At 40.5% G+C, this 12,068-nt stretch overlaps 1 protein-coding gene across 6 annotated transcripts in view; it reads right to left on the minus strand.

Annotated features, from left to right (window-relative positions):
* CUNH2orf76 (chromosome unknown C2orf76 homolog) overlaps positions 1–12,068 on the minus strand; it is a 57,896-nt gene that overhangs the window by 1,324 nt on the left and 44,504 nt on the right. For all 6 annotated transcript variants that reach the window (XM_035008178.1, XM_035008179.1, XM_035008180.1 and 3 more), the window contains 2 exons: positions 11,750–11,787; positions 7,451–7,532 (listed from right to left, as the gene is read on the minus strand). In XM_035008178.1, coding sequence (XP_034864069.1) covers positions 7,451–7,532; positions 11,750–11,787 — 120 coding nt within the window. The remainder of the gene's footprint in view (positions 1–7,450; positions 7,533–11,749; positions 11,788–12,068) is intronic.

Here is a 12,068-nt window from a genome sequence, read left to right on the forward strand (position 1 = left end):
GTTTTTGCTGGTTTTAAGAATATCAAATTTATTGTTTCTCAATCATGAGTTACCCGTGCTCATTACAGAAAATACAGAAATGCTGAAAGAAGAAAATAAAGTCACCCATAGTTTCAGATCCTCATTCCAGTCCCAGTGCATCTTCAAGATTAAATGAAGATTAATCTTGATGAAAATCAGATTGCAAACTCTCGGCACAATGAGCCTGGGGGTGAGGAGGAGACAGGGCTGCGACAAACTGAGAATCAGTGAGAAGATGCTGGAAACAAATGAACCCTGGGCAAACAAGAAGTTTGTACAGCTGAATTTTGCATGAAAATAGCATTTAAAAGAATGGCTAAGAGGCTCCACACGTGGAATCAGTAAAATGTTGAGGGGGGGGCGGGTTCAGAAAACTCAATATTCAGAGAGAAGATAATTTTGAGATCTATTCCTTTATATAAAAAGCTCCCGGGGTTTCCTTTTTTGAAGGGAAGCAAGCCCAAAGGTAGACCTATATCATTTGCAAGTAATTCTAATCATCCTCCAAATGCAGAATGTTCTTCAGAATCACAATGCAAGGTTTTACCTACAATGTGCTATTTACATACAGAACTTTACATAGCGCTTTGCCCACGCAGCACTTTGCTCAATACACACTAACTGTAATTACAATTTTCACTTACTGCCGTTGACATTTATCTGTACCCCTTTTGAGAAACAAATACATCGTAGAGTTCCTCAGTATGGTAATAATAGGTTCAGGATAAGCTGAAGTAAAGAAGAACTGACAAAGCATTTTTGTTTTGCCACATAGGTTTTCTTGGGTCTAATTAACTTACAGATCAATTCATTACTTATCTGAAGTATTTATATGCCATCTCTCACAATATACGCTCAACATGAGATCCCCTAAGATAAAGATTTTCAGATGAATACTTTTTTTCAAAACAACAACAACAACAAAACAAGACTGACAAATGGGTTCAACTCCCAATACTTCATGAAGGCTGATAAAATTTACACCCTTCAAAAACTGGAAAACAACACACAAGTTCAAAGTGGGTTACTCTAAACATTCAAAAGTCAGACATAAAATGTATTTTTTTAATTTTTTTTAAAAGATTTTATTTATTTTTGACAGAGAGAGTATACAAGCAGGGGAAGCCCAGGCAGAGGCAGAGGGAGAAGCAGGCTCCCCGCCGAGCAGGGAGCCCGATGTGGAGCTCGATCCCAGGACCCTGGGATCATGACCTGAGCCGAAGACAGACATTTTACTGTCTGAGCCACCCAGGCACCCCATAAAATGTATTTTAAACTTGAGTAATGTGGTCCTCAAACAAACCAAATAGAATGCTTTTTAAAATCTGTAAAATTCTCTTGAAAATGTTTGAGAATGATGTCCTGTATTTACGCCACAAATTTACTTATCAATTAGAGTGAAAACAAATTACAGAAGATTTTCAAGACCTCTGCATCATCACCCTTTCGACCATTATCCCTTAAATTCTTGCTTCCCCAGTTCTACCTAAAATGGCTCCAAAGAACCCCAAGGAAGTCTACTATGTGCCAGTCCCCTAGGGCACCTGATTTTAAATTAAATGTGCAGCAGGCGCAGTGCACTCAGGTGCAGAGTGCCTTGGCGTGTGAATCTGAAATGAATGTAAAATCTAAAATCCAATAAATACATTGCCAGTTCATCCCTTTGTCTTACTATCAAATGAAATCAAGTAAGAACCCTCCAAATACTGTGCACCATTTTAATGTGACTTTCAAGTTTAATGCAGTGAACACAAGCCAGGACATTCAAACTTTGAAAATGAAATTAATAATTTTTTTAAGATTTTATTTTTTATTTGAGAGAGAGAGAGAGAGCATGAGTCGGGGGCAGAGGGAGAGGGAGAAGCAGACTCCCTGCTGAGCAGGGAACCCGATACGACATGGGGCGGGGGTGGGGGGGGGCTCAATCCCAGGACCCTGGCATCCTGACCTGAGCCCAAGGCGGATGCTTAACCGACTGAGGCACGCAGGGGCCCCTGAAATTAATAATTTTATAATGTGTCCAAACAGGTCAGCTCCATGTATATACACACCTTTAACAGGAATATAATAATGACTTTAAATAAAAGAATGTAAGAAAAACCAATTTTGTATGTAAAAGCTCAAGAAAAATTCAAGGCAATATACTTAAGCTCCTAACTAATTTATTCCAAAAACTCACCTATCAATGAGGATTTATTGCACAGTTTTGAACTCCCTAGCCTGTACTAGTCGGCACCAAAGTAGTATAAGGCACAGCAACTGCTGTCTGAGAAGAGAGACAGAGACCTGCACACGGACTCTGTAGTACAGATAATTAATGATCAGGCAAGCTGTAATGTGATAATAAGTACAGGTTATTGGCCAAAAAAAAAAAATACAGGAGTGAGGTCTGGTTTCTGCAGCAATTTGAGACCAAAAGGACAAAGTTTTACCTTCTCTCCTAATCCAGGAGTATATCCTATCCTTCCAAGGCTCATAAAATCTGAAACTACAAATCATTCAAAAGTATGCTCACAGCTGAGTTATATATTTATATATATATATATATATATATTTTTTTTTTTTTACAGCTGAGTTATATTTCTAAGTTTGCACCAAAGTGATCCAGCCAAGAGTTCCCAAACACAGTGCTTTATTTCACATTTGCTTCAAGCATCTGTTTTTTAGATCAGTGGGCAGAGAGGATTTCAAGGTTCAGTTTGAAGAGAGCAAATAGTAAAATAAATCTGACCTTTTAGAGACTGGACACAGGCCTGTGGATTCCCACAGTGGTGAAGGGAGGGTAAAAAGGGAAGAACAATCCAGGCCCCTTGTTCTGGAATCCCAAATTCCCCAAGCCCACCACCTACCTTCTTGAATACCAGACTACCACTGTTTTGATGTTTAAGGTAAAGAACAGCCCCTGTAAGACGCTGTTAAGGGAGGAAAGCATGTATGCCCTAAGATATTATTACTCAAAAGAGGATGGGAAAGGCACCTGGAATGTTCAGGAAACACAAATCAAACACGATCCTGATAAAGAAGTGAGAGCCAAAGAATCCTGCAATATCAGCTGTACATCTGAGATAATCAAAAGGTGCTGGGCACAAAGTCAGGGTTCTGGTTGTGGGCAGACAACATAAGTTGACACATAAAATGAAAACCGACCACAGGGGAGCTTTGGAATGAGTACAGGATCCGGTTTGAAGCAAACTCTTCCCTCAGATAAGCACTTAGGGTTTGGCCTGCTGTATCTTGTTTTAAAATATTTCCAGTAAAACACAAGAGGCTTGAAAAGAGTTACCCTGCCACCATTTCTTTCCTAAGGAAAGAGAATTCAAAAGATAATAGTAGTAGAATGTAGCCAAAGGAAAGAGATAAAACACCACCCCAAAAATACTGATGTGCAAATTTACCACTTAGGGGAATGAGTCCATAAAACTACAATCATTAATGACAAGGTAAAAATCTTTACATTTACAAATAACAATTCTAAGTAAAGCTTTCTTCTTCCTTCCAAAAAAAAAAAAAAAAAAAAGCACATCTTTTTACTGAGGTCTTTTAGCTCTGAGTCCACAAGCGAAAATGTGCCCTGACGTCAGGCACAGAATATACAATTGGGATCCGCAATACAGTTAAAAGGCTGGGGCAGGAACCAGAGAATTTCTCCGTGAAAAAAGAGATCTTCAAACAAGTTTTTTCCCCTAAGATCCCCCTGCTCACAGTCCTTGTCTTCCTTTCATGAATTCTGCAGAAAAGTCTAATGATAAATTTGTTACATTGGCCTTATTCCCATGGCAACTGTGATGGCAGAGTGACAGCTCTAAGCAAGATCAAGTGGGGAAAAGGGAGAGTGAGGACTCGGAATTCTTCTCTTCAACCACTTAAAAACCTAACCAGACATGGCACCGAGGGAGGGGAAATTCCCTAGAAAAATCACACACTTCAAGTGTCATTTTTACAACTCTCCTCCCACTCAGAACTTTTTGTGGCTTCCAGGGACCACCACCTCCTTCCCATGTGGATGTGAAGCTTCTCCAGGGCACAGCATGGCGGCTCCAGGTGACACGGACAGGAAGCCACTCCAGCCGGGCCAGGAGTCACCCCAGACCAGGGCTGTGGGCTTGCCAGGGCTGGGGGGCAGCGTGAGGTTCCAAGACCACCCTGAAACTAGTGGGGAACTCGTGACAAGAATCTGATGCTCATCAAAGACCCATGGCCTTACAACAAGAATGACAGAAAGATGGATCTAATTCTTACCTTTATAGCTGGTTCATTACATGAGTCTGAAAATGACAGTTAAGCCAACAACTCAGTAATTTTAATAAATTCAAAACATTTGCCAATTGCCTTCTCTAAAATGGCTTCCAAATATGTGTTTCTGAGGGTCTTTACATGCATCATTCCAGATGTTTTCATAGGCTTTTCTCATTCAACTCTTAGGACAACGCTCTGAAACAGGTTCAGTGGTTTCTGTTTTGTTTTACATGAATCAAAACAGAAGTTCAAAAACACTAAATGGCTTATGAATGGTCACAAAATAAGTAAAATGCAGAGCCCTCATTCAAACCAATTTTCTCCAACTTTAGGAGTCTATTCTTTAAAATTGGTTCCTTAATTTACATGGGAACTGTAGAAAAATTTTAAATTATGAGAACAATTAGATAATATCGAGAAGAAAAAAAAAAAATCAAATGCTTGCAGTGCCACCAGCCAGAGAACCATTTCTACAATTTTGTTACATGATTTTTTCTTCACATACACATACAGACGTGTAAATATATACATTTATAAACAATAATGGCATCACACAATATATTCTACTTCCATGCAATAAAGAAAGCTCTATATCAGTGATTCACAAACAGGGAAGGTGAGAGAACCCTGCCACCCTGTTGAAGGCACATCTCAACCTCGGGGGAGTCACGGAGCTTAAGGAAGGATACTCCTGTTGGCCTGGTAACAGATGCTACAGGAAGTTAAAGAGTGGTAAAGTCTTACTGGCCAAATTGACCTACAGGAAGTTAGAGGTAATATACATTCCCAACAGTAGTACCAGAGAGTATCCACTTCGCAACACTCTCTTGGATACTACCACTTTTCTTGATGTCTGTTAGTTTTGAAATTACTGCTTGTCCAAGGTCACCCAGCCAGTAAGTGGCAGAATCGGGTTGTAAACCCATGCACTCTGGCTCCAGTCTCTAATTCTTAACCACTTAAAAACCATGTAGTATACTACATAAAATAGCATCTATCTTCATGTATATTTCTCTCTGGACTCGTTAAGGCTGAACTATTTTTCATATGTTAGCTATTTCTTCTATCAGTAGGATTTCTTATATTTTTCCAACCTAATTATAAGAGGTTTTTATAAATTCAGGCTAGAGGCACCTGGGTGGCTCAGTTGATTAAGCATCTGCCTTCGGCTCAGGTCATGATCCCAGAGTCCTGGGATCGAGCCCCGCATCGGGTTCCCTGCTCAGCGGGAAGCCTGCTTCTCCCTCTCCCACTCGCCCAGCTTGTGTTCTCTCTCTCACTGTCTCTGTCAAATGAATAAATAAAATCTGTAAAAAACAAACTGTCTTTCTTGATTTAAAAAAAATATATATCTATATATAAATTCAGGCTAATACCTTTTGTCATATATGAAGTATTTTTTTCATAGTTTAGTGCTTCTCCTTTAACTCTGTTTACATTTTTTAGTTTTTACATGGACGAATCTATCATTTCTCCCTGCTCTATGGCTCTGCCTTCAAGGTCATGCTTGAAAAGCTTTTCTCCCCAAGATTATGAAACTACTAAGCTACATTTTATTTAAAAACAATTTTTTAGGGGCGCCTGGGTAGCTCAGTCGGTTAAGCGTCTGCCTTCGGCCCAGGTCATGATCTCAAGGTCCTGGGATTGAGCCCCATGTTGGGCCCCCTGCTCAGCGGCGAGTCTGCTTCTCCCTCTCCCTCTGCCCTGCTCGTGCTCTCTCTCTCTCTCTCAAATAAATAAATAAAATCTTTTTTTTTAATTTTTAAAAAATAATAAAAAAATTTTTTTACATTATGACATATAATCAATCTACAATTTATTTTGGAATAAAGGTTGGGATAGGATTTAAATTTTATTTTCCCAAATACTTTGGCAATGGGCCCAACATCATTTTCTGGCTAATTCATTCTTACCACACTTATTTGAGAGGTCAAAACTTTACCATATTGTGAGATCTGACTTTTTTTTAGTTTGTTTCTGATCTTTTCCATAGAGGTTTCAATCCCTACATCATACCAAACCAGTCCGTTGTAAGAATTATAGCTTTATGTTTTAACAACAAGCAGGGCTAGCTTCTAGGTGCCCCGTGCCTCAATAACACAGGTGCCACTTGCTATAATAATATACCAGCATTTGAGGAAATAAATGCCAAAATAAAAACTGTTTTCGAACAATAGCAACCTTACATATTGATAATATGGAAAGACATTAAGTGTAGCCAATAGTGTAGACAAACAAGGAAAGTAAGTCTAAGATTTTGTAACATGTTATTTAGAATCCTATTTAAATGAGAAGACCAGTCAGGAACTCACTTTAGCCACACGTGTCACTCAAAACTGAATTCCTGACATATGTCCTTAAAATAACTCAATAGAACACCTGTCAAAAAAAAAAAAAAAAAAAAGTAAGGCTTCCTAACATGGACCTCACTTAGAGGGCCCCGTAAGCTGTGTGTCTGGATAGTTATAAAGTGTGATTTGGACTGTTTCCTTAGAGTCACGGACCACAAAGGTGCGTCAGAGGCATAGCACCTTCAACAGCTCACACCTCTCTGAAAATCTTCACTCCCATTGCCAGATAACCTTCAGGTGTACATACACAGAATTAGAGTGACATCTAATGGTCACAAAACACGTCACATGGCATTTCTTTAAAATAGCACTATATGCACATTCTAGGCTGAAAAGCGAATTTGGGCCCCCTTTCGAGTGCACACGCAAGGCTCCTATTTGAAATTCCACAACTCGGCGGGCCCTGAGTAATCCGGAGGACTATTAGAAACCGCACTGCACGCTATACAAACATCTCACTTCATTATTCCACATTAGTTCTACCAGGTTCATTTCTTTCAAACCATTGGTTCAAATGATGCTGATAAGAGTAAGTAGGTTATTAAGTGAGTAATAACCTGTCAATCACTTAAAACAACCCTCAGGAGAATTCTGAGCATACCTGCAGAAAAGAACTATTTGCATTCTGCACATTTGGAGAGCAGATATCGCCTGCCCTCAGTCAAACGCTCTGAACGTACATCATTCTCATCCTCCTCCTTTGAATAATTATCAGGGAGTGTAAAGAGCACCCAGGGTAGCATTTACTTTGCGGTGAGTTATCCAAACATAATCAGCCGGGCGTTGGCAGAGAGGCTGGGGAAGTGAGCGCCCGTCCAGCACCATGGGGCACTCTTTCTCACCGATTCCACCGGCACGCAGCGTGCTGTCTTCTTCCAGAATGAGTGTGTCGTCGTCTTCCAGACTCAACACAAGCTCGTTCGTCTAGGAAGAAAGAAAACCTCCATCTTATGGGTACTCGTATGTGCTTCATATTTGGTGAAGGCTTCTCAAAGACACAGAATTGTTACTCTGGGTCACAGCAATAACCAAGTCACATGCTGTTCCCGTCATCATCAGGGCAGAAGCAAATGGATGTGAGCACCTACCGTGTGCACACACTCCGTAAGTGCTGGGGAGACAGCGCCTTAGCATGGAGCTCTGGGGCCAGGTCTGGATGAAAATTTGGGTTCCACTGATGCCCCACTCTGTGTTCTCCACAAACTACACAGCCTCTCCAAGACTCAGTTTCCTCCTCTATAAAAAAACAGGGAGGGGGCCCTGGGTAGCTCAGTTGGTTTAGCATCCAACTCTTGATTTCGGCTCAGGTCATGATCTCAGGGTCGTGAGATGGAGCCCCATGTCAGGCTCTGTGCTGGGTGTGGAGCCTGTTTAAGATTCTCTCTCTCCCTCCCCACACCCTGCTCCCTCAATCTCTCACTCTAAAAAAAAAAAAAAAGGTGGGGGGGGATGAATCTTCTTTCGCCCCATGGTGAAAGAAGCACAGAAAACCGTAAGGGAGTGTCAGTCACAGAGCAAGGCCTCTCCATGCTAGCTGTCACCATTCTGTGGCTGTTGTCCTCACCATCGTCATTGTCATCTCATCCTCACAATATTCCAGGAGCCAGAGAGGTTAAGAAACAGACCCAGAGGGGGGCGCCTGGGTGGCTCAGTCGGTTAAGCGGATGCCTTCAGCTCAGGTCATGATCCCGGGGTCCTGGGATCCAGCCCCACGTTGGGCTCCTTGCTCAGCGGGGAGTCTGCTTCTCCCTCTGCCTCTTCCCCCCACCCCCACCCCCACTCACGCTCCATCTCAAATAAATAAGGAAAATCTTTAAAAAGAGAGAGAGTAAGAAAAAGAAAGAGACCCCAGAGTATACGGAACTGAGGCCCCTAAGCTCTGACCAGCCTGACTTCGGAGAGAAGCAAGTTTACCTGTATGGCCGAAAGTCCACGTATCTAAAAACCTTGCCCTAATAGCAAACACTTGATCCCACGTCATATTAACTTGACCCCGTGTCATACTGACTGTAACCTTTCTCTATGAAGTTTGGGGTGGGAGTGGATGAGTTGGCCCTCCACTGAAATTTACAAATCCAGTTAAACATTATAATATAGGAGAAGATTTTGAGTTGATATCTGCCCCTAAAAAGCATACAGAGGTGACCACTAGTTGGACACACAGTACCACCTGTCAACCAGGTGCTGCTTAGCAACATAGTCTATTTCTAGAATGTAGCTAAGAGGGAACAGAAAGGCCACTCCAGCAGCTAAAACAGAAGGCCCAGAAGCCATGCTCCACAGTCCACAACTTCACCCACTAGAGAGCGCAGGGCTTGACCTCCAGAGTACACAGATTAAAGGCGGGGGGGGAATGTTATTTAAAAAAAGTCATTTTAGGGGCGCCTGGGTGGCTCAGTCAGTTGAACATCTGCCTTCGGCTCAGGTCATGATCCCAGGGTCCTGGGACTGAGCCCTGAGTGGGGCTCCCTGCTCGGCAGGGAGCCTGCTTGAGCAGGGAGCCTGCTTCTCCCTCTTCCGCTGCCTGCCGTTCCCCCTGCTTGTGCTCTCTTGCGCTCTGTCAAATTAATAAATAAAATCTTTTAAAAATCACTTTAGAATAGGTAGCACAAAGGGGCGCCTGGGTGGCTCAGTCATTAAGCGTCTGCCTTCGGCTCAGGTCATGATCCCAGGGTCCTTGGATCAAGCCCCTCATCAGGCTCCCTGCTCAGCAGGAAGCCTGCTTCTCCCTTTCCCACTCCCCCTACTTGTGTTCCCTCTCTCGCTGTCTCTCTGTCAAATAAATAAATAAAATCTTAAAAAAAAAAAAAAAAAAAAAGAATAGGTAGCACATACTCATGATACAAAATTCTCCAAGCACATAGGGAAGGAGAGAAAAGTAAGTCTCCTCCCAACCCTTATCTACCAGGTGGTCTAGTTTCCTTCCAAAGAACTTACACTAATTCTGGCGTATCCTTCTAGAGGCTGTCTCTGTACACGTTCATGCAGGCAGAAATGTGCAGGTAAACTTTTCCAAACACATAACAGCATATTGTATGGTATATTCTAACACATGACTTTTTCCTCTTAAAATATAGCTTAAAATCATTCAAAACCAGTAATACGAGCTGCCTCAATTTATCAAGGCCGTGGGCTATTCCACTGAAGGGATACACACACACACACACACACACACAACACACTCCGTCCCCATGGATGGACATTCAGGTTGTTTCCATCTCTTGCTACCATAAACAACCCTGCAACAAATACCCTCATAACGTGTATCATTTTGCCTTTGTATGAGTTTTATGTGTAAGGTAAGTTCCTAGAAGTAGAATTGTTAGGTCAGAGAGTACGTGCAATTTTATTTTGGCAGATATTGCTAAATGACGCTCCAGAGTAGCCGTACCACTTTACAGGAACGCTACCAATCGCTGAGAGTACTAGTCCCCAGAGCATCACTGACACGGTGTACTATCAAAACCATCTGATCCTTGCCAACCTAACAGATGGAGAGTAAGTGTAGTCTGAATTTGCATTTATTTTGAGTCAAGTCATAAATACTGTTTTTTAATGGACTTGAAGGATAATTTTTTAAATGGAATTATAAAACAGCATCATATACTAAGGAAATCAGGCCTTTTCTGTAATATAAGTTAGAAAAATTTCCCCGTTTTCACTTGTTTCTCAATTTTTTAGTGTTTTTTTCCCTAGAAAAAGGTGCTGAATGTTTGAATAAAGTAAAATTATCAATTTTTTATGGTTTCTGGGTTTTCTACCATACTTAGAAAGACCTTCATTCTAAGATTAATTTTAAAATTCCCTGTTCTCTTCAAATGTTTTTGTCAATTTCATTTTTTTTTAAGTTTTTAATTATGAAGAATTTCAAACATATAGAACAGCACAATGAACCCTCCACACACCCATCACCCAGCTTGAACAAATGATCTACTCATGTTCAGTTGGTTTCACCTCTGTCCTCACCTGTGAGCTTTATTTTCACATTTAAGTCATTAATCCAGTAGGTATTTATTTTGGCATTAAAAAAAAGATATGGATTCAACTCACTGTTTTCTGGATATCTCCCAATTGTCCCAGTAACACTTACTGAATCCTCATGTTTTCTCCATAGCTTTAAAATATCATATTTACTATACACTAAATTCTGATATATATTTGGGTCAATTTTTGGACTTTTAATTCTGTGCCATTGACCTAAGAGTTCATATGGCAGCACCACACTGTTTTAATTATTAGAGTTTAATAATATGGGTAACACATGTCAGGGCTAGTCATTCCCCTTTCTCTTCCTTTTCCTAACTATTCTTATTTATTTTTTGCATATTAATTTTATAATCAGCTTCTTTCATTCATATATAGATGGGGTGGCATTAAATTCGTAAACTAAGAAAAAACGGACATCTTCATACTGTTGCATCTTCCCATCCAAATATCCTAAGCATTTCCATTTAAGTCTTATGTTGGATCCCTTTTGGCATGTCTATTGTTTTGTGAAATTCAGGTAGAATTTCATATAAATAAAACGCACAGATCTTAAGGGGAGTTCAGTTCAATGAGTGTGGACAACTGAATGACCCTCACTAGCATTTCGAAGACTCCCCACTGAGCAGGAAGCCTAATGCAGGGCTCGATCCCAGGACTCTGAGATCATGACCTGAGCCAAAGGCAGATGCTTAACCAACTGAGCCACCCAGGCGCCCCAAGCATTTATTTTTTAATTCACCTAATTTCATTGTCTTCTCTAATCCTAGATACCCACCATAAACTCAATCAGCTTTCAAATAACTGTATACCAGAGATTACAAAGAAAATGGCATGAGGGTATGGCTGTTGCCTATGAATTAGTAACTTCAAAAAACATTTTTTTGCAAATTTAATTTTTACGTTAAATATTTGCTTGATATAGAACATGCACGCTTTTTAAAAAATTAACACTTTTTTAAAGGATCTACTACTAACAGGGGCTTAGTGGGGTTTTTTTTTTCCTTAATGGCTGTAGAAAGGGTACTTACAAAATAAAAAATGCTATTATAATGGGAAATACTTCAGAAGTACGTGTGTTCATTCATTTATTCACTGAGACAGCCAACAGCGATCACTTGCCATGTGTCAGATACTACTGTACATATGAAACGTACCTTTGCTTTATGTGCTTGATGAACAATCTTTAGTTTATCTGAAAGAAAAAAAGAAGTCTTCGTAAAAGATTATTTTAAAACTTCATTTGAATAATCTGAAATGGGAGGGTGCAGCTATGAAATTGAGAAACTTAAGTCCTTGCCTTATGATCCATTCACTTAAAAATCTAGTATACAGTAAAAAAAAAAAAAATTACTTTTATATATCATCACCTTAAAGGTCACTGCTGTTTAAAGATATTTGAAAGCCTTCGTCTTTGACACACACAACTGGGTGCCATAACCTGCAATGAACTTGGCACACTTTCCCTTAGAATAG

Source organism: Mirounga leonina, unplaced genomic scaffold (genome assembly GCF_011800145.1).
Source record: "Mirounga leonina isolate KUSES-001 unplaced genomic scaffold, KU_Mleo_1.0 Mir_151, whole genome shotgun sequence".
Classification (NCBI taxonomy): domain Eukaryota; kingdom Metazoa; phylum Chordata; class Mammalia; order Carnivora; family Phocidae; genus Mirounga; species Mirounga leonina.